Here is a 26,199-nt window from a genome sequence, read left to right on the forward strand (position 1 = left end):
TGACTGACTGATTAACTGACTGACTCTCTCACTGACTGTTATACAGGTACTACTTCCCAACTTTCACCCTCCTGTTATTTATGACCCCAAAACAAAAAAAACCATAACAAGCAACCATTGGGACAGGCAGATAGAAGTTGCCAGCATTGAAAGGACAGAAAAACTCAAGACATTTATTGTTAATACTTTTTTAATATGGTCGTTCAGTTGTACATAATGCTTTCTTGGTCATATATAAGGTAACAAAAATGCTTCTGACACTGCTTTATTATAACTTTTCAGCATGCTGCAGACTTCGGTACAGCACAGCTTAAAGACATAGGCAAAGTCAATATCTCTGGCTAAACACTTATAAGGTCCCAAAGGCGAGACCCATTGGCTATGCCAATGCTTGTTTCTGAAATCTTACTAATGCGGTGGAAGCAGCCCTTCATACTCTTGAGGTTAAATTCAAATTTTATATTGTCAGCACTAAAATGTTTAGAAAAACGGACGAACTTGTGATTGGTTATCAACCTCCTAGGAAAGAACATGCACTATTGAGACACCGTATAGCTCGATGGATTTCAGTGGCCATAGTCTTATGCCACCATAAGTTTTGATGTCCTCTCAACGAAAAAGTCAGAGGACACTCCACAAGAGATGTATTTACCTCTACTGCGTTGTTTGTTGGAGTATCCTTATGAGACATCTGCAAGCCCCTCCATGGAGAAACAGGCATACGTTTACCCAGTATTACTGCCTGGATGCCACAGTGAAAAATAAAGGCAACAATGGTTCTCATTGCAGTCATTTGCAAGAACGTGTTATTAATTAGGAGGCTAAATAGCCTCATGCTTTTCATGCCAATAGAAAAACAACACATGATCACCGTATCCAATGGTGACAATAATTTATATATAAAACTGTCAATATAGTACATAGCACATGAGCAAATTAAGACCCAGTGCAGTGTGCCCCCAGTGTCAAAGCCATCACAAGACAAACCCAAAATCCAAAAGATGAATAATGGCTAATAACAAACAACAGTATACGATTCCCCAAATATTCAACAATTTAATTAAAAAAAGTCCATTGTTTGTTTGTTTGTTAGTTACTTTAAGCGTGTCCATGATGTTTCGATCCCTAAACCAGAATACTTGGGTTTAATCATGACACAGAAAATGGGGGGTAAACTGTAATAGTTAATAGAAGGGAATTAATAAAAAATGGTAGACATGGGTGGTCAATGTTTTGAAAGGAATTTTTCAGAAGTTACTACAAAAGCAAAAGATAAAAGGTTTTGTCTCACCTAGAGAATTCGAATTCTTCATAAATTTAGCTCTATTTTCACAAAACTATTTTCCAAGGAAGTCAAAGATTTTCCAGTCCGCTTAAAACGGGCCTGTTCAAGCTTAAATACACTTGTTTGATTATTTTGAAAAAGGCAAGCTTCACAATGAATTATATTAAATGCAAGAAATAACATATGGACCTTGTTGCACAAATTACGGGACTAAATATATCATAATTGATGCTCTATCAAACTATAATAAAGCAAATTAGATACATTATACATATGTAAGCAATATTAAATGCAGTATACGTTTATAAATGAGACTTTATGAAATGCAGTGAGGGGTGCATAAGCAGAAAATACGAAGATTGTCACTCCCTTTTAAACAGCCTGCTATGCCATTGATGCTTATACTGTTTGATTTGCTGTGCTACTGCATCACTGGGTTGCCCCAGAGAATATATATGTCTCCAGGGGATGGTAGTTGTTAGGGTTGGCGGGGTAGAGGTTAGTCTTGTGGTTATTTACTTGAAAATGGAAAAAGCATGGACATCTAATGGTATATAATATCCAGTGCAATAACTAAAGAGTTTCAAAATGATGTGGATGATGTGCTCTTTAATTTAGTCGGTCACATCGCTTAGTACCGGATCACATTCTAATTATGGATGCTGTTGCTTTAGGGAATGATGGAAAGGTTTATTTGTTATATGTCCCTGGCAGAAGTTTCTCCCTCTACTTGTCTGGCCAGACACAACTATGATTGAAAGCAGTGATCCTGAAAAGTTATCTGCAGAGGAGCACATACTGTGGTCTATCTATTGCTGGGTCTCTTCCATAACTGACGTACTACTTTCTCCTGTTTCTCTAGGAGCTGAGAGGAAAGGATGATGACAAGATTTACAGAGGAATCCACAATTATCAGAAGTTTGTGAAGCCTCTGGGTTGGCCCGGTACGTTTTGTTCTGAAGTCGCTAATCTTGATTCTGTACTTATTTAAAATGTTCTTCTTCGGTGAATAACAGAAAAATACTTTATTATAGTGGTTCATACTTCACTTCTGCAGTTGTAACTAATCATGGTTATTATTACTCACTTTAATGGTACATGGTCTACTCACCCCAGAAGGAGAGAAAGCTGAGTTGGCTTTGCTGAGTTTCAAACTTGTGGCCTGCATATGTTTAATTGGAGATTGTTCTAAGCTATCTTGCTCTAAGCTCTCTTGCTATTCGAGTCAGTTGGACATGTTCATGTGTCCATTAGGGGGCCTGGACTGAACACTTTATTTTGAAGGACAAAATTGTTTCTCACTGCAATTTTTTGCATTGAGCATTTGCACGTTTTACAGAAAAATCTAGTCTTTCAAGTGCTCCATTATGTTGGAAGGTCCTTGATTGTAAATGTAAAAAGACATTACACCTCGTACCCTACATATTTAATGTACAAGTATCTCATGAGTTAACACAAAGTTCTAAAACATTATACCTTTAAAAAGATGTCAAATGCTAAGTTTTAAAAAAAATTCTGGGTATCCTGTTGAAGTAACTCATCGTAAACATGAATTGCCATCAGTGGTGAATCAAACATGCCACTGGAGTAGCTAGTGTGGAATATACTAGATCCACAGGAGTTCCATAGTGTTTATTATGTAATAAATCTGGTATGTGGTGCAAGGAGCCTTCACCTTCCTCTAATGGGCATTAACTGACTGGACAAAAAATTAACTGTGCTATTCGAAGAAGAATTGGTGGAAGACTTTGATGCTGTGTGTTGATGATTGGAGCAGTGTTCTTCGTTATTTGAGGCAGGTTTCAAGAAACACCCAATTCAAAATACCCAGTTTAATTTTGTTCATACAGAATCTCAAACTACATAAAAAAATATATGATTTCAACTGAGTATCCCAGGTGTGGGAAAGGTGGTGTAGATTTTATCTGTATGGTAAAGCCGCTCTGGATCAAGAGGACAGACAATCTACCAAATGCAATGGGTAGGTGGAATTTACATTGATTGGGAGATGTTTCCAAGATTCATGTCAAAATAGGAAATAAGGGCTACATCTCTTCAGATTCATGTGCCTGGCCCTGTTGGTTAAAACAACAAATTGCTGTACCAGAGGTGGGCTCGTCGTGACAGGCATGGTATGGTTATTTGTATTTTTACGTTTGAGTTACCAGTCCTTGTGGAAATGAGAATGCAGACAAAGGAATTGTCTCACCTTTCTGATGAAAAAGCCCCTTGAGTTGTTACTTCCGATCCTTAACCCACCAATGGAAAGTAATTCTCCTTCAAACATGTATTGTATATGATGGACTTAAGTGTTGGATTTTGTGGAAAATCATTGCCACGCCCTTTCCCCCTCCTGTGCCGGGCGTTTCATTAGTGGGCGGGTTTCATGACGAGATAGTCTCATCATGGGCACAGCGCGACCGTGCTCCATGACGAGACTATCTCGTCATGGGCACAGAAGAGGTTAACCTAAGTCAGACAGTCAAAGAAGGGTTATTTGCGATTAGGTATAATGAGTGAATCATTGTGGGCAGCTATTATTGGTTACTCTTTGCCAACCAATTGATTAGGTTGGTCCTTATTCTGTGAAATCTAGTTTTAAACTTCACATTTTATTGGACAGTACGACACATCCTTACAGGTAGCATACATTATCGGTTACAGCATTCTTCAACATTTCCCGGGGGAAACTTTTTTTTTACACAGTATAAGCTGGTTGATACATGCTGCATAATTTTACATTTCTAAAGTAAAAGGAAATTCAGACTGCACCCCTGAGCTCTCGTCTTCTACCACCCCTGTGTGTTTGCATATTTGCCAATCTAGATTCAAGACCCTAAGCTGTATGGGCCACATCTCTGTGTTGTCAGTCTCTGTCAGATGGTAAATGATCGACCTTAATAGTCTCTGCGCTTTAATTCAAGTCATGGCTACCATATTCCACCGTTTATGATACCATTTAAGCAGTACTGGCTGTTCCATTTGATTCCGTGCTGACAATATGATATGCTTTGTTGCAAGTAATACTTGACCTAAGTGTGCTTTATCATTGCCTATGCCATTGGTTCCCAAACTTTTTCGGCCTGCGACTCCCTTGACCTATTGCATGTGGCTCCTCACTGTTACTTTTGGGTGGGTGGTGAGAGGGGAATGTAAGCCCAGCCTCGTGACTAGTTCCATTTTTCTCCCTGAAAATAATTGGGATGAAGCTGGTGAAGGTATTATAATCCTATACGCAGAGTATTTCGTATTACTAAGGCGGAGGCTCTAATTAAATATTCCTAGTTACACTTTTTTGCCCATGCCTTTTTCAGAGAAACTTCTCAAACTTTTTTATCTCACTTACAGTACTAGATAGCCCCCCTAAGCATGTAGGCCCCATTACCAAAGTGTTTGTGCGCTTGAAGAATATTTACATGCACTTTCATTTCTACCCATGTCATACATGCCGACACACCTGTCTCAGCAAGGTGACTCACTATTTTTTAAACCAAATACAGCTTTATTTTAGCTGTCTCCTCTGTAAAATTGCCTCCAATTCAATGCAAGCCAAATAAATCATTCTGCTTCTTTTTTTTTGACGTCCCCCTTTCTTGCTTACAAATGTTGGCATAATGCAATATATGGTGTTTTACTTCCCTTTGCTCATGGAGAGAGCAGGCCTGTCTGGAAATGTGTGTGTAGTGGAAAAAATGTGAACTGGAAGTACCTATGGTTAAAGTACACATGTCAATACTTAATAACACTGAGTGCCTGATTACGACTTCGGCAGTGCGGCCCTGGGTCCGCCCCGCCGTCGCACCGCCCGCCAGATTAGGAGTTTCCTCCTGTCTGGCAGGCTGGTTTCTGGCATTCCCACAGTGCTGCCTCATAAAATGGGCACGGCAATGGGAACGCCCCAAAAGGTTGCTGCACAGCATGGAGTGTGAAGTCCATGCCGTATAGGAACTGGAGCGCATGCACACATGGGAGCACATGTTGTGCCCCCCTGCATACATCCCCATGCGGAGGAGCCACAGGGGTCCTTGCAGGACTCCCTTTGCTTCCTCCCCGCCACAATGTTCAAGGAGTAGGAACCTCCATGACTCCACCGGCGGAGAAGAAACTCGTATTATGCTTGGCGGGACCATGGTGGTTGAGCCAAGAATATTGCGACCTCCTGACCGCCACAACACCGCCAGGGAACAGCGGTTCCCTGGCAGCTGCGGTGGGGCAATGGCAGTCCGACCACCCTAATCGTAATAGAGCGGTCGGGCGTCAGCCGCCGCCACACCCCCACAAGTCTGAGGGTCCATGGACCACCAGACTTGTTATCGGCCCCTTTGTGTGCTTGAGAGACAGGGCAACTTTACCATCCCTTATAACTTGCATTGGTGTAAAATGCATTTGGAAAAAAACTAAACTATGAACGAGTCTAACAAAATAAATCTGGCGTGTTTTGCTTACTTTGGGAATATTGGAATGTGGGGATCCAGTGAAATATGGAGGACATCTCCCTTGATATGCCTCGATATGCCATCAATTAAGCACTACGTTTCCAGCTTTCGGCATGTCACTTACAAATCACCTACAATATTAGTTTAAGTCTAATTAGTTTAACTGAAACCAACAGACTCTTCAACATTAAATGCATTAAAGTGCTTGGTGTGCGGCTCCCCTGGCTAGTTTTGATGGCGCACCAGGAAGCCATGGCGCACTGCTTGAAAACCACTGGCTCAAGCCATAAAAGCTAGTACCATAAAAAAATAAATAGCTTATCATTCTTGAGCACATGGAATTATCGAATAAATCAGTACTCAGCTATTCACAACCAAGGTTAAGATTACCTCAACTATATAAATGTTTTTAAAAATCTAATAAAAATCAATTAATTAAACATTAGGCATCAGTAGGTCCCTTGGCAGCAATGATGGCCCACATCAACCCCAGAAATGTTGCAGTAGCACATACGTACAATGAAGAAGTGTCAGAATGTATTATTCTTAAGGCAATTGTACAGCATGGTGTGCCCAGCTACACACTGGTGCAATCCAAAAGGATCGTAACCTAGTGTATGCTGGGCATGCAAACAGCACATGCGGGACAGTTTCCTTGTGTCCTTCGCAGCATGGGCACTCTTCACAAGATGAACTTTTTTTGTTTTACAGTGCAACTTTTTAACAGGGAGTGTGCCCACTCTAAACTGGTGTAAAGCTTCCTACCAAGAAGAACAGTGATTAGGTCTCAATACAACTCTAGAGCGGGTGTGGATTTGAAATTTAAGCAGTCACGCATGAGTTTTGCACCCCCCCATTGTAGGAGAGTAGGATCTGCTTCTTATAGTTACCCCCACTTTTTGCTGATGTTTCACTGTTTTCGACTTAGTCTGGCTCGGATCCTGCTATCCAGGACCCCAGCCTAGCTGCTTTCTCTCTAAATTGATTGCATGTACTTTAGGTACACTTCAGATTGGATACTGGGGTACCCTTATAAAGTCCCTAATATATGGTATACTATATACCCAGGGCATAGGTACCCAGAGGCATCTCAGGGGCGGCAGCATGCATTATGCCACCCCTGGGAGACCATTCAAAATGACACAACAGGTCTGCTGCAGCAGCCTGTGTAAGGTGGTGCATGCCCCCCTTACTTAGATAAAGGGTTTACTAAATCTATTCCATATCACTGCACATATGAACCTATCAGTCACCCCTATGGCAGGCCTTATCGATCCTGAAGGCAGGGTGCTGGGTTCAATGTGAGAGGGTGCAACTGCATGAGCAGAGCCCCTCTGCAGCATTCGGAACCTCTATTCGGGGTTGTTTGTGATGCAGCCTACCATATACTCTTAAGTGCATTATAACGTCGCAGTAAATGCTAACTTTAAAACGGCTGCATGAAAACATGTCGTGTTTGGTGTCAAACACCTTGGAATCATACCTCCACACCAGTAACTGGTGTCGAGGTATGATTCCACCCTACTAGAGGGAGAAATATGACAGCACCAGTACACCCTGTACCAGCTTTGCAAACCCTGGCATCGCAAAATGGATGCTGCCAGCCACAGACACGAGTCTGCCCTCCTGCTGCTGGACGAAACTCCGGCAGGGGGCGGCTGGACAATAGGTTTCCTGTCACAGGGAGGTGTGACCACCTCCAAGACAGGCTTTAGTGTATTAGGGCTGGGTGGGTGCACTCGGAGTGCTTTGATGTCTGCACTGGGGGCACATTTGGTGTCCCTGTGCATAGTCCAGCTCAAACTGGTTGCAGGGGCGATCAGCCCCTGCTCTGGCACGAAACTGGACAAAGGACATGGGTGTAGCCACCCCCCTGTCCTGACCCTCCCATAGGAGGGCCCCCAGGGTTTGTCCCACCCCTTCCTTGGGTATAAAGTAGGAACCCCTGGCTACAGGACTTTAGATTTACCTGGACGAAACTCTGCTACAGAAACCAAGTACTTCAACTATCTACACTACGTTGGATGACCGAAGAATCTCCTTTGGAGTAAAGGAGTTACTCCCCTGCAAGGCAGGCACCAAAGACGCATCTGACCGGTTTGCATCTACGCAGCTCCTGACGGACTCTGAAGTTTTTGCAACACAGGAAGGGGGTTCCTAAGCTTCCCCAAGGCCGACCAGTGCTCTCAGCAAACCTGAGACCCTCAGCCCTCGTGGGGACCGTGCAACTGGAACCCCTGGACACCGTGCACATTTGCAGCAGCATATGCTTTTTGGCGATCCCTGAGGCTGTGCTTTGGGCTACTTGTAGTCCAGACCCCGAGCAGTGATTCCACTGAAGATTACTGGCCTACACTCCACAAGGGTTCCGTGGGCTGGTATTTAATGATTCCTCTCGAGGTCCCTTCGCGATCCCTGTTCCGTCGACCTGTGGGTCCCTGAGAAGGGTACTTTAACTTTCAGTGGGCTTTTCTGGTTGCTCCAGACGTGCCCTGACTCTCATCGCTTGGGGGGTCCACTGGACCTTGCTGGTCCACACCGAAGTATCTTTTCTCTGACCGCGTGGGTTGCAGTTGCCAAGGCTTGTTGGTCTCCAATCCGGACACTGACCCCCCAGCACTCGACATCCTTCATGGGACAGCTCACCTGCGGACTTTGGTTGTCGTCGACGTCTCCTAGTCCCCGTGGCTGCAGAATCAAGCTTCACCTCTTCGCACCTGAAACACCCAACATCGGTGGGCATTTGTCTATCGTGCCCCTGGTCACTGGCAAGTGACCCAGACTCTGTCCCCTCTGCTTTCAGTTTCTTCTCAGCTCCGATCCAGGCTTGGATCACAACGGACACTTTTCCTCTTCACGGCAGCAGCACTTTGCAGCATCACGCCATTGAAAACAATGAAGATTCCCGACACCATTTGACACCTATGCACCCGGCTTCCCTGGGTTAGGTAACACGAGTACTCCGGTGCTCACGTGGGTGCTGGCCTTAGAACCTTTTAAGTTTAAAAGGGTTTGCTCAAAGTCGTCTCCTAAGTGTCCTTAAGCTTTAAAATTCCAACCGCGACTTTCCCATAGGATTGTACGGAGCTCGCGGCTGTGTTCTCACACTGCACGCGTCCCCGTGGGTCTCCTGTGTCACTACCTTGGGTGGTTCCTTGGTGTCCCAGCGATTCTATGTGCTCTAGGCACTGTGTCTAGTCAAGTCGGGGTTGTTCTACCACTTTCTTAATATATGGTTTGGTCTCCCCCTGGGGCCCACTGTGTATTGTGCTATTTACTGTCGTTCTAGTGCTTTAATATTGTGTATCTTGTTCTCTAATCTCATAAAGAGGTTAGTAGAGAGTGTTTAGTAATAAATACATATATTGTATATATATTCCTTGTGTGGTTCTCCTTTCATTTGGTCATTCAGTAAGTTATAATCTGGTAAACCAAGCTGCTTTACATTCCTTCGAGACTTAGCCTGAAGGCTGCTCTCCATAGCACCACTGGGATAGCTTTCAATAAAGGTTGTCTTTAACCTCTTGAGTGCCCATGACGAGCTGGTCTCGTCATGGGCTGCGGTTGCGCTGTGCCCATGACAAGACCAGCTCGTCATAAACCCCGCCCGCTAATGCAACGGCCGGCACAGGGCGGGGAAAGGGGCGGGCACTCAAGGGGTTAACCTAATCATCAATAAAGGTCGTTTGGACTGGTGCAAGGTGCCCACTATAACTAGTGGACAGCATCTACCAGACCAACTTGTCACACCCATTGCCCGCTCTTTCTGCTGAAGAATGTGGGACCAATAATGCTTTTTCAGTATATCTTTTGAAGGAAGGTTGTCCAACTCTGGGCACAGGCCCAGGTCACCAAGGCCGATTTACTTCAAAGGTCGCCTCAGCGAGGTCAGCTTGGGGACTTTTTTGGCTTTAGTCAGCTTAATTAATTCCTCTAAAGCGGCTACATAGTTGCTCTGTTCTGGTGTGGTCCAGAGCCTACGCCAATATAAACAAGAATTTGTAATGCAATAGGTCTCTCATTTGCGAGCGTTTGAGGTATTGGGATTGTAAGTATCAATGTCTTTTATTTATGTATTTGAAAAACCTGCAAGCAGTGTGATGCCACAGCCATAACTCTTGGACAGATTATGCCCTTGTTTCAAGGTATTTGATTTATGATGTGGATATTGATGTTAGTCCCAAGATGATATGTGATCCAATTACATACCGTTTACTTATTAATTTTATTATTACATGAAGAGAATCTAGGCTCCAAATGTATAACGTTTTTTGGGGAGGGATACTTTTGCAATGGACTATGGTTGGCTTGGTCAGATCAGAATATGAAGTCTTTGAGAAAACTGAAGTAGTCCCACCTCCAAATCAGTTTTTGCAAGAGGCCCAAGTCTGTGTGCTAAAACCTACATTAGCAGTTGTTACACAATAACTCTTTTATATTACAGGTGGATGCACTTTGCGTAATTTGGGGAAATTTTAAAACAGCTTTTGAGGGGGATCAAAATACAGACTGGGTGGCACGCTATTTTTTCATCCCACTTAAAGCCCTGCTTCAGGAGACACACAATCCAGCACCTCCTGTCTTGTTAGAAGGGAGTAGTTGACGTGGGAGTAGTTATAGATCTCCATCCGAAACCCTTCCAGCTCCAAAAATATCTAGTTAGTTAAGGCAATTGTTAAAGAATGTGTAATAGGTTTTTGGTGCACTCCCAGGTCAACAACTTGTGGTAAATATGTGAATGCATCAAAATCCATGGATGTTGCATAGGTTCACCCACGCAATGCCCATGGAAACACCTCCCTGGCGCAGAGTAATGAAACACATTGATTTGTGCTGCATTGCAAAACTCGAGATTTATGAACCATTTAGGCCATGCAAGAGGGATGCAGGGGTTCTTGTAAATATGTGCCTTAGTATTTTTTATAGGGATTCTATATATTGCACTTCAATAAATAAATGCTTGCGGTAGAGAGAAATTCTCAGGTGTTTGAAAGGTTTGTAAACATTAGTACCCACGTGTAGGAGGTTTCGTTGAACCGTATTCCTATTAGTGATGATTAATTCAAAAGCGGGATAAAATAGCTATTGAAGAAGGTATATTTATTCTACTTAAGGGAAAACCTAGATGAAAAGCGCTATAGGTCGGTTTTGTAGACATTCCTGCGCCTGAGACAGTGAGGTCATCTGTTGTGTGCCTGATGTGGAAAACCACTTTAAAGCATAAGATTGGAATCGAGACACGCACACCAACACTTAAACCTCTAGCCAGGGGAATTCTGGCAATTACGTCATATAAGCGGACACTGAACCTGACTCAAAGCGTGCCTGAGAGGTACAGCTAATGGCTTCCTTTCTGCACAGCGGCACCTTCCCCTAACACAATCCCGAGTTGCAGTGTAATTGTTGGTCGCCCAGTGGGCTGGTAACACACTATAGTTGATGTTTTTACTTTGCAGGTTGGTGGTCGGACCTCCAGCACGACTGACAAACCCTATCTTTTGTATGACTGATAAAAGGAGTACCATTTGAGGTGGATAAAATAGACGATTTGTTAATCTCGAGTCATAGTTCTGTGCAGTTAGGGTCCTGACCTTACTGATTCCTAGAGCTCCAGCAGTATTAGCAGCGCACAATCTGGACACGCCTGTCAAAGAAAAAAAGTCTCCGTTGGTTAATGTGCCTGCTGCAAAGTACTGACTGCAGAGCTCAGCTCTGAATCCCTGCAAAATTCAGCATTCTAGAGCATTCTGTGTTGACAGAGCAGACCGTATTAAGCTGGGCAAACGAAACGCTGGATTTATTTTAAAGTATGTGGTGATTGCAAAACGGCCAGAGCAAGCGCTAGACAAAACAAATAAAAACAACAAGCGTGTGTCTGCCTTGTAGTGTGAGCGCGCGGTGGGAGCGTGTGAGGCAGAGAGGAAACACCATGCGCGTGCACATTGCCTGTCCGTGCGCGCACATGGTTTGTTTCCCTTCGCCTACCAAACCCACAACAATAGTCTTGCCATGGCGAAAGCAGCACATGTGCTGCGTTCGCTAGGCGAGACCTAAAAAGGTTGCAGAAGCAATTTCTGGGAGACCTTTTTCATGCCCAGGTCTAAAATATTGGGGATACAGGGAGGGCACAAGTTGGAAGCGAGACCAGATCTCTTATAAATTTGTTTTCAGATTTTGTGAGGTCTGTGATATTGCCTGACCCCCATAACTCAACGCCATATATAGCGGCTCCCAGGGCTTTTGCTTCATAGATTATCAGAGCGGATGCAACCGGCCTGGTGTTTGAAGCCCGGTGTTCTTTTAAAATGACTCCAATTCTCTCCCTATGTTTTATGGTTGCCATTTCAATGTGCTGACCCCAGCATAGGTTAGGTACAAGTTTGATGCCCAAAAAAGTAAACTAATCCACCTGCTGTGATATGTCACTGCCCAGGGATAACTTCCCTTTAAATTTCTTGGAGTGATTGAATGCCATAAACTTTGTATTCTCAGTATTTACCTCTAGGCCGCGCTGCATGCAAAAGTCATCAAAGCTAGCTAATAAATTTTGCAACCCACCCCGCATGTTAAAAATTAAAAATGTATCGTCCACAAATAATAGCGGTATCTTTCCTTTTGCCAGAACCGCTGCGTCTGCCTCTACTAACGAGGGGTGATGAACCAACCCATTTACACATAGAGAGAATAAGATAGGGGCCAGTACGCAGCCCTGCCAAGCACCCTTTAATACAGGAATTTTATCTGTTACTTGCCCCTGCGAGCCCTACCGGATCTGGGCAAAGTTATTCTCATGCAACCTAATAACCAGAGATAATATATCAAGAAGCATCCCCATCTCCTCCAAAACTGCCCATAATCTTGCACTTGGTACCTGATCAAATGCTCACCTTACCACATCAGCACCTATGGTCCCAAATGTGACTAGCTAATAGTGTCTCACTTGCCCTAGTGCCCATTCGAAGGGGCACCAAAGGCAGGCAAACCAGACCGACAGGAGCGACAACGACCATTCAAGATCCAGTTCCTGGAAAATGTGGATTCCTAAAAATCGTAGAATGGGCTCACGGCACAAATAGAGCGGTGGTAGGTCCAGTGGGCTTGCAAACGAAACATCCATTGCGGAGGAACAAAAGTAGGGCCAAAGTGCTGCAAATGAGGAATAACAGCAGCAGGAGTGCTCCGAATACTCTGGAGAAAAGAGAATGTATAAAAGCCGATATTACTCCAAAGATGGTTTGGAATGAACTGACTAAGCCAGAACCGACAGCTTTAAAAAAACCAAAAATAAATAAATGGACAAGGCCTGCCGTATTAGATGCATTAAAAGTACTGTGCATTAACTCGCCAAAATGTAATGGGAGGTTAATGTTTAACAGGACTGTATCTCACTGTATGTCCTTGCATCCTGTAATGCAAAAGTTTCTCGAGCAGATGTCAGTGCCATTTCTTTTTGAAACAATAGTACTTTGAGTCTGCTTAGCTTGTTGAAATCTGCCTTCAAATTGGGAATGGAAGGACACAGCAAGCTATCTACAACTCCTTGCGTAGGAGGAAACTGGATATTATTGCAACAGGTGACAAGCTGGGAAACGGACAAAATGTAGGGGATCCCAGCTCGCATTCTACAGCAGTCCTGATCACTAAGCATTAAATGACTTCCATTTGAGAGGATGTTAATGAGTGGGAGTATTGCAGGGTTCTAGTATTCCTTTTAGATCGCAGGCCAAATTCACCATTGAGGCATTGCATGCACCGTTGATGGTCACGTGCTTGCAAACAAGCGAATGTCCGACTGAAGAGTCACATTAATCTCCAGTAAGGAAAACTTCTTTATTGGCATGTTCACAATGATACGTAATGGGAGTGACCATAGTTCATAAATGAAGCTGCCTCCTAGTTTTTATCTACCAACAGGAAAATGTTTCATGCAAGTTGTGAATAGAAATGTTGAAGGTGGTAAAGATATAAAGCTTTGTATCAACCAGACAGCTGAAAGTGTTTTGGCAATAGTAAATGGGAGCTGTTCTAACTTCTCTAAATGCAGCATTGTATAGGTGGCATCTTTTTTTGCCATGAATTGTTGTTTGTGTGTTAAATTAAAGGCCAAAAATCAGTTACGGAAGTTTAATTAGGGCCAGGGTACGCACCCATTTTTAATGGTTTTAAGTGTCCAACTAAACTGCATAGGAGATCTAAGCTTGCTTTGCCCATGTTATAACGTTGACATGTCAACTTGCATAATATCAATAACAGATGACACAATGATATTCAAATTATAAATACGAAAAGACAGAGTATTAATACTATTATCAACAACAGCAAGCACTTTATCCAAATCATCTTGATCAGTTTGTCTTAATCGTGCGGCAGCTTCCAATTGTGATAATTTAAAAATTTCGATTCATGTAGCATGATTAAAAAGATCTGATGTCCAGTTTGTCGGACAGAAGAGAAAGATGCTGTTTCACTGCAGACCATGTGGAATGTTCCTACCACTGTTGACGTAACTTCCCCACCCAATAGGTGATGACAATACCTGAATGTTGGGTGTGAGAGTAACAGGGATCAGTCCTGCTTGCCTTAAATCCCAATGTGGAATTAAAAAAACGAGCATGACAACTATTTGTGTCTCCTGGCCAAAATAATCACCCTTGGGGAGTTGAAAGTGTGGAATTAAATGTGCCATTCTGCACCATCTCATTCAGTTGTTCTTCAGTATAGTTTGTCATATTCTGCCAATTTTCAAAGCAGGCGATTGAGGGAATAGGTGGGGGCATTAATTTCTTTAATTTTTGCAAATCCTATACATGTTGTCTGTTGAACAGTGTCATATAGTAAAATCATTTGTGTGGGAATTAAACAGGCATGGAACAGGGTTCCTGTTCCCTGAACTTGCCAACGTTTGTTACCCCAAATCGATTTCATTTCCGTTGTATCTTTCCAATAATCATAGCCTTTAATGTCTAATTACATGACAAACGAAGCGGTGTATTTTGAGCTTGGTTTGTTTAAATATGTTTTTTCGGCGGGTTAGGGACTAATTTAAAATAATACAATGTCGAGTCTGATGCATCATATCCTGAACAATAGGTAAATTTGTCCTTATGTGTTTTAGAACTCCCTTGTGGGGGAGTGGGGAAATGTTCCCATTGAGTGTAATTAAATAAGGGGCGCTAGACAGTAACGTGATGTAGATAATGAGGTCTGATATGATAACAGAACATTTCCCCGTCATTCGCAGCATTCATACACAAATCGTTGGTGTGAGAAGTTGGCCTGGTATATGCTGTCCACTAGTTATAGTGGGCACCCTGTACCAGTCCAAACAACCCCTTATTGGTTAGAGGTTAAAGACGACCTTTATTGAAAGCTATCCTAGTGGTAGCTATGGAGAGCAGTCTTTAGGCTAAGTCTTGAAGGAATTTAAAGCAGCTTGTTTTACTAGTCTATAATCCCTTGAGTTCCTAAATGAAAGATATCCACACCAGGTATATATATAAAATATATGTATTTATTACTAAACGCACCCACCTAGTCTCTTTATGAGACTAGAGGTCAAAACACATAAGTCACACTTCAATAATCACAGTAAAATAGCACAAATACACGTCAGGCCATATACTAAAATAGTGGTATTAGAACATGACTTAACTAGACACAAGGCCTAGAGCCTGTAGAATCGCTGGGATCCCAAGGAACCACCCAAGGTAGTTAGAAAGGGGACCCACTGGGGCCGTGTGCAGTGTGTGAACACAGCAGCGAGATCCCGTTAGCCTCTATGGGGAGAGTCGTGGTTAGATTTTTAAAGATTAGGGACACTTAGAATTGAGTCAGGACCAAACCCTTTTGGACTTAGGAAGTTCTAGGGCTAACACCCACGGGAGCACAGGAGTACTCGTGTTACCTCACCCAGGGAAGTCGGGTGCATAGGTGTCTTTTGGTGTCTGGTCACGTCGTCGATTTCAATGGGAGATGGCGAAGAAGTGCTGCTGCCGTGAAGATGCGAAGTGTCCGAAGAGATCCAAGCCTGTATCGAAGATGAAAAGAACCTGAAAGCAGAGGGGACAGAGTCTGGGTCACTAGCCAGTGACCAGGAAGACTATAGGCAGATGCCCACCGATGTCGGGTGATTTCAGGTGAAGCTTGACTCTTCAGCCACGAGGACCAGGAGGTGTCGAGGACGACCAGGAGCTGGATTCGAGCTGTCCCACGAAGGATGTCGAGTGCTGTAGTGTCGGTGCCCGGATTAGACACAACAAGCCTTGGCAACAGCAACTCAAGGAGAAATGAGAAAGATGCTTCAGTGCAGACCAGCAAGGTCTGTGGGACTCACCACTTGGTAGGGAGTAGGGGTACTTCTGGAGCAACCAGGGAAGCCCAAGGAAATTCAGAGTTACCCCCTCAGGGACCCACCAGTCAACGGACCAGGAACCGCGAAGGGACCTCGAGACGAAACACAAAATGGTGGCCCACTCGGAGTGACCAGGCTGACAATCTTTGGTGGATTCAGTGCTCGAGGTTGGGGCTTAAAGTCAGCCCAAGCACGACTTCTGGAGATGTTGAGAAGTCAATGCACTTGCAAAAGTGCACGTTGACCAGCAGTTCCGGTTCCACGCTACTCACGAGGGCTGCGGGTCTCAGCTTTGCTGGGGACTCGGGCCGGCCTCTGATATGTCTGGAAATCCACTTCCTAGGCTGCAAATACTTCTGAGTCTGGCGGGAGCTTCGAAAATGCAGACCGGCAAATTGCTTCGTTGGTGCCTGCCAAGCAGGGGAGTCACTCCTTGACCCCAAGGGAGATTTCTTCAGTCCTCTAGTCTTGAGTAGAGCGTCGAAGTTCCAGGATGCAGCTTCAGAGTTTCGTCCAGGGATATGTAAAGTTCTGGTTACAGAGGTTCCTCACTTATACCTAAGGAAGGGGTTGAACTAGCTCTGTGGGACCCAACTATGGGAGGGTTTGGAAAGAGGGGTGGCTACACCCATTTCCTTTGTCCAGTTTTGCGCCAGAGCAGGGGCTGGGAGCCCCTGGACCGGTTTGAGCTGGACTATGCACAGGGACACCAAATGTGCCCCCAGTGCAGGACTTCAAAGCACTCAGAGAGGGCTCCGACCCTGCCCCAATACACATAAGCCTGTCTGGGAGGTGGTTACACATCCCTGTGAAAGGAAACCTATTGTCCAGGCCTCCCCTGCCGGAGTTTCGGTCAGCAGCAGGAGGCCAGACCCATGTCTGTGGCTGCCGCATCTATTTTGTGATGCCAGGGCTCTGTTAAGTTTCTACCGGGTAACCCAGTACTGCAATGTCTCTCCCTCTAGAAGGGTGGGATCATACTCCCACACCAGTTACTGGTGTGGGGGTAAGATTCCAAGGTGTTTGACACCAAACACAACATGTTTCTGTGCAGCCAGTCCAAAGTTAGCATTTACCGTTTGGTTATAATGCACTTCAGAGTATATGGTCAGGCTGCACTACAAACAGCATCAGAGATGGTTCTCCGAACGCTGCAGAGGGGCTGTGCTCATGCAGGGGCACCCTCTCAAATAAGAACCAAGCACTGCCTTCAGGATTGATAAGGCCTGCCATAGGAGTGACTTATAGGTTTATGTGTGTGTATATATGTAGTGATATAGGTAACCTATATCACAGTAAGGGGTGCATGCACCACCTACCCAGGCTGCAGTAGCAGACCTGTGGTGTCATTTTGAGTGGCTTTCCAGGGGTGACATAATACATGCTTCAGCCCCTGGTAGGCCTCTGGGGTACCTAGTATACCATATACTAGGGACTTATAAAGGCACCTCAGATCCAATCTGTAATGTACCTAAAATACATGGAATCATTTTAGAGAGGAAGCAGCTAGGCTGGGGCCCTGAATAGCAGGGTCCCAGCCAAAGTCGAAAAACAGTGAAACACCAGCAAAAAGTGGGGGTAAACATGTGAAGCAGATCCTACTCTCCTACACTTGGATTCAAAAACAGTATAATATTCCAGCTCCAAGAGCATGGAGTTTACAGGTTCAACATCCCAATCATCTGAATGTAACCCAGGTACTATTACATCACCCATAGAAACCCTAAACACATGTGGTATCTGCAGGATCTCCGTAGGACCGAATATGTTGAAAGGAACTTTATCCCAAACAATTCCATCATTCACGAGAACAGCTGAAATGTGCACGAGAGACAAGTCTCTTTTTAGTTAATGTGAAGATGAATGTGGGGCCAACACCCCATCGACCAGTTCTGTAGCAGAGCTTTCTGGTAGATAATTGCCATTAATCAATAAGAAAAAAATGATCACTAATCCAATTCACAAAAATAGAAAAACCGAACATGTATCCAAGGTGGGACAAGATAAGTGCGTTTAAGCCATGAAATAAAGACACAGATACTTAATGGAGGAGTGTCAAAGCAGAAGAACTGTCAGAAGGAAATTCATCACAATGAAAAAAATACGTTAGTGTAAAAAGTGGTGGGTCCGGTACTAAAACCGGACTAGAGGAATACAGAAATGGTAAATTCCAGGCAAGTGGTTCCGTATATACACCACATCCACTGTAGAAGATGCAATCATAACCGCAGTAGTCACTTCAGTCGTGTTCCTGGATGTGGATGCCGGGTTCAAGTGTGGTGATTCCTCCACACACCCCTGGCTGGGGAGAACCGCTTTGGTGTTAGTCACTAGCTGAAGAGGCATTTCCTATATTGTACAAAATGTAGAGCTGGAACCACCAAATACTCTTCGTGGCCTACTATTGAGGATTGGCCACATGGTCTAGCTTGACATGATCAATGGAGACAAATTGATTCGCTTTAAAACCAGGAAGCGGTGGCAGGATAACAGTTCTCGAAACTTGAATGCCAAGGACTGGCACTTGGTATGAAGGAGTAAACTCCTTTTTCACCGCTACCTTCTCCCGCATGAGATCACCAATTTTTGGACTCCAACCAGAGTGTGCTGGCTTCTTCTCGATGCTTGCAGAGACAGTATTTTCAACTGTTTATTGTAATTGAAGTCACGGAAGGCTTGTAGATCCTGTAAGACAGCACAACGATTATCTAAATCAAAAGGCATGACTGTTGCCACAATGTCTGGACTGTCAAGTTCTGGAATGAAGATTTTGATGCCAAAGAGGACTTCATTTGGAGTCTGATCACCCAGAGGTATTTTTGGGAGGGTATTTAATGCCCTCTGAACCCGATAATGGTGATGGATCCAACTATGTCCTTTGCCTAATTCTCTAGCTGTTCAGGACTACTTTAAGTCACGGTTCATTCTTTCCACAGCAGAATTGCCCTCGGGCAGGTATGGAGAAAATTAATGCACCTGTCCACCCAGGGAAGCCATAGAATCCCAATAAGCTTTTGAAGCAAAGGCCGGGCCCTGGTCCGTGTCTAGTTTACTGCATGCATGTGTCCCAATAAAGACTTGCAATTCGAGCATCAGCCGAGCACTGTGGCCAAACCCAGAGGAACCTCAAGCAAGAATCAACCGAAACCAATTTAGTTTTTAATGCAAATCAGTAGACTGCAATGGTCCAAATAAACGCAATCAAAATGTTTGCTCAAAACTAACAGGTGTGTCTGTGGGGGTGTGGCACGGTGGATGGTTTGATTTGTTGACAAATGTCACAACACTTACATATTTTTGGGCCCGTTTGTACAAACCATGCCACCAATAACGTTGCTGTAGCAGCGAAATGGCTGCAGTCACACCTTCATGCACAACTATACCTAAAGCCAGTCTAAGATCTTGGTTGAGGTTCAAACAATCGTCAACCCCTGGAATAGTTACAAAAGGAAAGTGTTGTTCAATTAAGTGGTATGTATATTTAGATAGAAAACTCTTAGGTAAGGGGGTGCCGTTCTTATTAACGTTAACAGCATCCAAAATATCGGAGTCTATTCTCGTTCTCGTTTTAGAATGAGTAATCGCAGCAACAGTGGCAGTCGCGACTCCAGATTTAGTAGCTTCGTCCGCTAGAGAATTCCCTTTTCAGCTTTTAGGCACTAGATTGTGACTCAAAAAACCATTGGAAATATCCAAGGTTGTCTTGTATTTTTTATGAACTATATTGTTAATAAGTGCCATAGTGTGTGTATTTTGTGTTGCAAAAGTACACGTATGACTGTTTAAATGTCGATGGTTTAAGACTATACAATATGAATGGTCCTGTTTTAGAACAGGAAAGACGACTGTTCATTTTAGAGACCCAGGGTTCAGTTACTCCTTGATACTCCAACTGGTAGAATATTTCTCGAACAGGTGCTTTAGGTTCCTTTTTAATAGAGTATTCTGGTTGCACTTGCGGGCTGGACCGTATTGGTATAACATAAGGAGAATCCTTACCCAGCCGATGTTGCAATATAATTCAGGGGCTAGTTCAAGAGCCCACTCAGTCGCCTAAGCTTACTAAACTTGATCAGGGACAAGGGCTGAAAAAGAAGGAAGTATTACATCCTCACCCTGTGGGGAATGTCCGTATAAATTGCGGGGGCCAGTCCCCCTCCGCCAGAAGGATGTCATAGTATAAAGTTAAATTGTCCCAGAAGATTGCTTTAATTGTGCAATGTATGTCACCCTTGATCTGAATGACAAGGTGATATAATCTTTCAGGACATCCGCGGCTTGCTCTTAAAATGGTTTGTTTTGAACTCTTCACGCCTGCTGGGCTTACTTAATTTTTTCTGCTCCGCTCCTCCCCGTTCCACCGCAGCTCTTGTTGGCTGTTTGAGTAGAGGGAGGACCTGCTAGGTATTAGCGCTCTTCCGCTTGGCCATTTCACAGCGGCCATTACCGAAGTTGACGCCTAGTTGCTCTGCTCGGCTCTCCTCTCCTCTCGCATTTAAGCAGGGGATGGCGCCGACGCGTGCAGTGGGTGCGCCTAAGGCAAGCCAGTCTGCAGCCAGCGCCAGCCATGCTGCCCGTCTAATTCCAGGATTAGGAGGGAATCTGCACTAATAAAGACTCTTGTAAAGCGCAACAGCTACCTCAAGCAGAGGTGTCCCGCGCTAAGCGATCGACAGTATGCAGATGGAAAACCAGTTCCATTATTCTGCCCTAAAGAGCCAGGTCCTAACTTTTTTCCTGAAAAGGGGCTCTGCCTCAATGTTGCGCAAGTCGTCGGGCAGGGAGTTCCACAATTTTGCTGTCCCAACCGCGAAGGATCTACCTCCTAGGCGTGCCTTGTTAAAACGGGGTATGCACAGCAGGCTTTTTGAGTTAGACCTTAGCGATCTCGTCTGCTTATAACCACGTAATCTTAGCTTCAAGTAGCTGGTGCAGTTGCCATGGGTAGCTCGGAAAGCCAATGTAAACACCTTGAATTCGATCTTTTTAGCAACAGGTAACCAGTGAAGTTCTTTTAAGTGCGGAGAGACTTGATGTCGGAAAGGGACCCACCTAATCCATCTGGCAGCCGCATTCTGGACCATCTGCAGGCGCCTGATTAGATACTTTGGTAGGCCTAAATAAAGGCTGTTGGCATAGTCCAGCTTAGAAGTTACCATTGCATGGACAGTAATTTTTCGGCATACTTCTGGCAGTAAATGTAGAAATTTGCGCAAATTTCTGAGTTTACTGAAGCAGGTGGCCGTCACCTGCCATATCTGGGCCTGAAAATGACAAATCAGACTCCCACTTCACCCCAAGATCTTTTATAATGTCTGCAGGGGACGGAGGCGGGCCCATTTCCTCAGGCCACCAGAGATCCGGTGCTGGAGGTGACTCTCCCAAAAAACATCACCTCCTTCTTTCCTGCATTGAGCTTCAGTTTGTTGTTGTTCATCCACAACGCAATGTCTCTTAGACAATCTTTGAAACTCCTTAAGGAGTCCTCAGACTGTTCTTTAAAAGAGAAGACCAGCTGGGTGTCGTCGGTGTATGATATCGCTTTCACTCCCCAACTGACTACCAAAGAGAACAGCGGAGCCAGGTATAGGTTAAACAGGAGAGGGCTCAACGCTGACCCCTGAGGGACTCCACACCATAGTGGTTTGACACAAATGACTGTAGTGAGATTAGGCTAGCACTGTACCCCCTATGCCGAGCTCCTGCAGTCTGAGATATCAAGGTATGGTCAACAGTGTCGAATGCCGCTGATAGATCCAAGAGCACCAACATAGCTGATACCCCTGAATCCATTGCCAGTCTCACCGACTCGGCCACCTCCAGGAGTGCCATCTCTGTACTAAAACCCGATCTAAAGCCCGATTGGATATCATGTAAACTGCCTTTATTCTCAATGAAATTAGTCAGTTGCCACGGCACCAGTTTTTCCAGCATCTTGCCTGGTGCAAATAGCCCCAGGGATCAGTTGTGGGCTCTTTGTCATCGGTCCTGCACCCACCAAGGCATCTGGGATGTGGCGGACTATAGTCTCCTCTGCCCAACCCAGTACCGTGTCTTGCAGTGCCCCACCCATTTCCGCTGCACTACTCAATGTTCGCTCACTCAGGAAACATCATGTTGACGTCTTTGAGCTACTTGTCTGTTTATTACAGAGACTTGGCTCAACTCTACGTCGGATCCTATTGTCACTCTAGCCACGCCTGAGGGCTATAAGTTTTCCAGAGCTGATCGCCCAGATGGGAGGGGGGGGCAGAGTGGCCTTCATTTATAAGGATAAGTGGGACCTTCACAGGGGCGATGTTACTTCCTAGGGTGATTGTGAGGCTCTCGATTTTAGTATTTGTTTCTCAGCTCACTTCACTATGGGAGGCTCTTTGATTTATAGGCCCCCTGGTCCGGTGTGCCCCTTTTTGGAAATGTGGGGCGATGCTGTTACTTCTCGAACCTTGCAATTCTCCCATTACATTGTGTTAGGAGACCTCAATATTCATTTTGATCAGGCAGATAACAAGGACTCACTTGACTGTCTGGACACCCAGCACCTGGCACAATTGTCTCAGTGGGTTAATCTTTCTACCCACCAGGCAGGTCATATGTTTGACCCTATTTGCACCAATTTTCGTATTTTGTTGGAGGATCCACGCCCGGTCTCATGGTCCGACCACTGCATAACATATCTTTCTTGGGAAGTTATCAATGGTGAGCCATTAGTGCAGTCGTATGGCAAACCAGCCTTTGGTATAATTAACCCTCTTGTGTTCAGCCAGGCCTTTTGAAGCTTCTAGGCCCACCCTTTCGGGGGATCTCGAGGGTTGGCTTGCGGATTTGACTAACTGGGTCTCCAGTGCAGTGGAATCGCTTGCCTTGCCACCATGTCCAAGGCTGTCTAGGGACTCTCCATCCAAACCCTGGTTTACTCTCGATCTCAAAGCAATCAAACATGAATGCAAGATCCTAGAGCGTGTTTGGCATCGCAGTAAATATTGCCCGAGGGCCAACCAGAGGCTCTGCCTTAAACAAAAAATCTACTATGATGCGATAACTCAGCCCAAAAGGCAATTCTATGTATTTCACATTGAATCGGCTAAAAACAACGCCAAAGAAATCTTTTCTATTGAATAGAGCTTCACGTCCCCTGCCGCCCTATCTAGGAAGTCTCCAATCACAGACACTTGGTGTGGAGAGCCTTTCCAATTTCTTCAGGGATAAAATCCTCTCTATTCAGGTGGCTTTTTCCCCCTGCAATAAGGGTATTGGGGCAGCTGTGGCATCGCCACCTGCTGATCCCGACCATTCTCTGTATGCCTTTAAGCCTGTGAACCGTTCTGAGTCCCTTAAAATTCCTACGGGCCTGAAGTCGGGCTCTCCTTCGAACCCCTGCCCGGCCAGAATGTTGGCAGCAGTTGCTGAGACCATCAATAACGAGGTGAATGGTATCGTCAATTTGTCTCTTCAGGCTGCCTACGTACCAGAGGCCTGGAAACAGGCCAAGATTTTGCCTCTTTTAAAAAGGCCGTCGGTCGACCCACTTAGTACAATGAATTACCTCCCCATCTCCCTTCTACCCAGCTTGGCCAAGGTATGCGAGAAGGTGGTGAACAGACAACTCACGGAGTTTGTTGAGAGAGAGGGCCTGCTGCATCCAGCCCAGTCAGGGTTTAGAGCCTCCCACAGCACCGAGTCTGCCCTGGTGGAGGTTTCGGAGGCAATTGGGGAGTGCCTGTCACCGGCGGGAAGGCAGCATTCAGTTTGCTTGACCTGTCGGTGGCGTTCGACACTGTCTCCCACTCCCTCCTCCTATCGCGTTTAACCGAGATTGGGGTGTCGGGTGCGGTGTGGGGATGGCTCAGATCCTTCTTGCTAGGACGGGCTCTACCGATATGGCTTCCACCGTTCTCTTCTTCTTCCCAGGCAGTGACCACAGGAGTCCCACAGGGGTCTTCCCTTAGCCCCCTCCTTTTTAATATCTATGTCACACCTTTGGTGTACCTGACAGAGGAACTTGGGGCTAAGGTCATGGCCTACGCAGATGACACCCAGCTCTTCTTCACTTGGGATAAGAATGTGGACTCCATCTCCTCTGCTCAACATTGTCTGTCCTCTATTTTTCATTGGCTAGCAGCCGCACAACTAAAGTGCAATAAAGATAAATTAGAGATTCTCCTCTACAGAAAGTTTCCCCTGAATTTTAGAGAAACTCTTTGGGCCCCTGAGTTCCCCTTCCCCACTTCTACAGGGAAGCCTGCTAAGAACCTGGGGGTGTGGTTTGAGGAAAATCTTTCCTTTGTCACACAGATTAAGAAACTTGCTGAGACATGCTTTGGCCTTTTGAAATCTTTGAGGAAATTTCTCCCTCTCCTGCCTAGGAAGGCGAAGGAGTCCGTCATTTGCGCCCTTATTCTGTCTCGGCTGGACTACACCAATGCCCTGTATGTGGGCATCCCGGGCTATCTGTTAAAAAAACTCCAGGTGGTCCAAAATGCAGCAGCCAGACTCCTCCTTGAAATTCCCGCCAGAACTAGCATGAGACCCACCTGCATTCTTTGCACTGGCTCCTGGTTGTCGACCGGGTCAAATTTAAATCCTTGGTCATGGCCCATCGTGCTCTTCATGGCCATGGCCCAATCTACTTGCAAAAACGTTTTGCCTTCTACACCCCAGCGCGTTATCTGCGTTCATTGTCCCAGCGCCTCGCTCTGGTCCCCCGCTTCAAATGTCAGAGGCTTGGAGGCAGCACTCTAGCGTGGAAAGCTGCTGTTGCCTGGAACGCTCTCCCTCTCGCCCTTCAGAATATTCAGGACCCGCTGATCTTCAAGAAGAACTTGAAAACGTATCTTTTTGCTTAATTCTCTGATGGTTGCCCCTCTCTGCTCCGTGCCGGGACATTCCCGAGTATCTGTGCGCAATAAAAATTTAATTATCATAACAGGAAAGGCCATGCGCCTGTCTGGGGTCTCAAATGTAATAATAGTATCAGTTGCTCTCGCTACCAGAAACTCCTGGAGATATGGTGACTTATGCTGCGTTGTCTTGGAGAGTCACCGCCCAACTCCAGTTCAGGAGGAGGATTCTCAGTGTCTGTGGCATATTTTGCGATATTGGCCACTACTTTCTTTTTCTGAAAAAGAGATTTATATTGAGGAGGTCTTTAATCCATCTTTACATGGCAGACGAGCATTGTGTGTCCTTAGGCTGCATGTACTCTTCTTGTCTGCACTCCGAATGCTCTCCTCTCTCGCACTGCTTGTCAGACGATTCCTGAAAGGAACAAGGAGAATGTGCATCAGGAATCTGATAGCGCTCTAGAGTCTTGAGTTTAGAGCGATCATGAAAATCGTAACGCCTCTCAGAGGGCTCTGGGGGCCGAGAACCTCCACGCGGTTTACCGGTCTGCGGTTGTTTTGATTCGTCCTAGGTTTTTTTTTATAAACGCACAAGTCTGCTTGGCTTCCTTTTCAGGGCTGGTTTGCCAGGCAGCAGTTTAGTAGGCCTGGTTCCCAAATTATTGCGTCCTAAGGATTTATATACAACTGCAATAATTATAGGCAGCTCACGTTTGCGGTCGACTTGCACAACTGCTGTGAGTCACTTATAGCCAGAGATGCTGCTACACCTTTAATATTAGACAGAATCAAGGACACTATGGGAACATTTCCCATCAATTTAATCACCAAATCCAGGGCAGCAGCACCCTGTGTTTATTCTGTATCTGTTTGAGTATGTCTGGTAAGACGTATATCAAGGAAGTTCCATGACAGATGGCATAGACTGCGAAAAAAACATCCCCCAGGTGTTACAGTCTCCAATAGCGGTAATTATCCCATTGGGTAAGCATATAGTCAAAATTCTGTGCTTGTCTTGTGGTCCTGTAAGAGGAGAAACAGCTTCAAATTGATCTGCTTTTTGGGTGGTCCAAAATGGAATTTCCTCACGATTAGGGGGTCTTTTGCTTTTGCCCAGAACAGAATGAGGGAATACAGGACTCATTGTAGGTGCTGCAGGTAACTGGGCTTACCCTAGCAGGCCAATACTTGGTAGCTTCACCAACAATGCGCGCTAAACAAATTGAGTTAAGTGTCTATACAAAACAACTAAAGCTTTGTAAAAAGCTCATGTTTGCAAAGGAT

General features: G+C 45.0%; 1 protein-coding gene across 1 annotated transcript in view; it reads left to right on the forward strand.

The window, feature by feature from the left end:
• Positions 1-26,199, forward strand: part of LOC146871932 (uncharacterized) — a 202,266-nt gene that overhangs the window by 126,558 nt on the left and 49,509 nt on the right. Inside the window, exon 7 of the mRNA XM_085649699.1 lies at positions 2,148-2,229. Within this exon, the coding sequence (XP_085505825.1) occupies positions 2,148-2,229 (82 nt within the window). The remainder of the gene's footprint in view (positions 1-2,147; positions 2,230-26,199) is intronic.

This window comes from Triturus cristatus, chromosome 1_1 (assembly GCF_964204655.1).
Source record: "Triturus cristatus chromosome 1_1, aTriCri1.1, whole genome shotgun sequence".
Classification (NCBI taxonomy): Eukaryota; Metazoa; Chordata; class Amphibia; order Caudata; family Salamandridae; genus Triturus; species Triturus cristatus.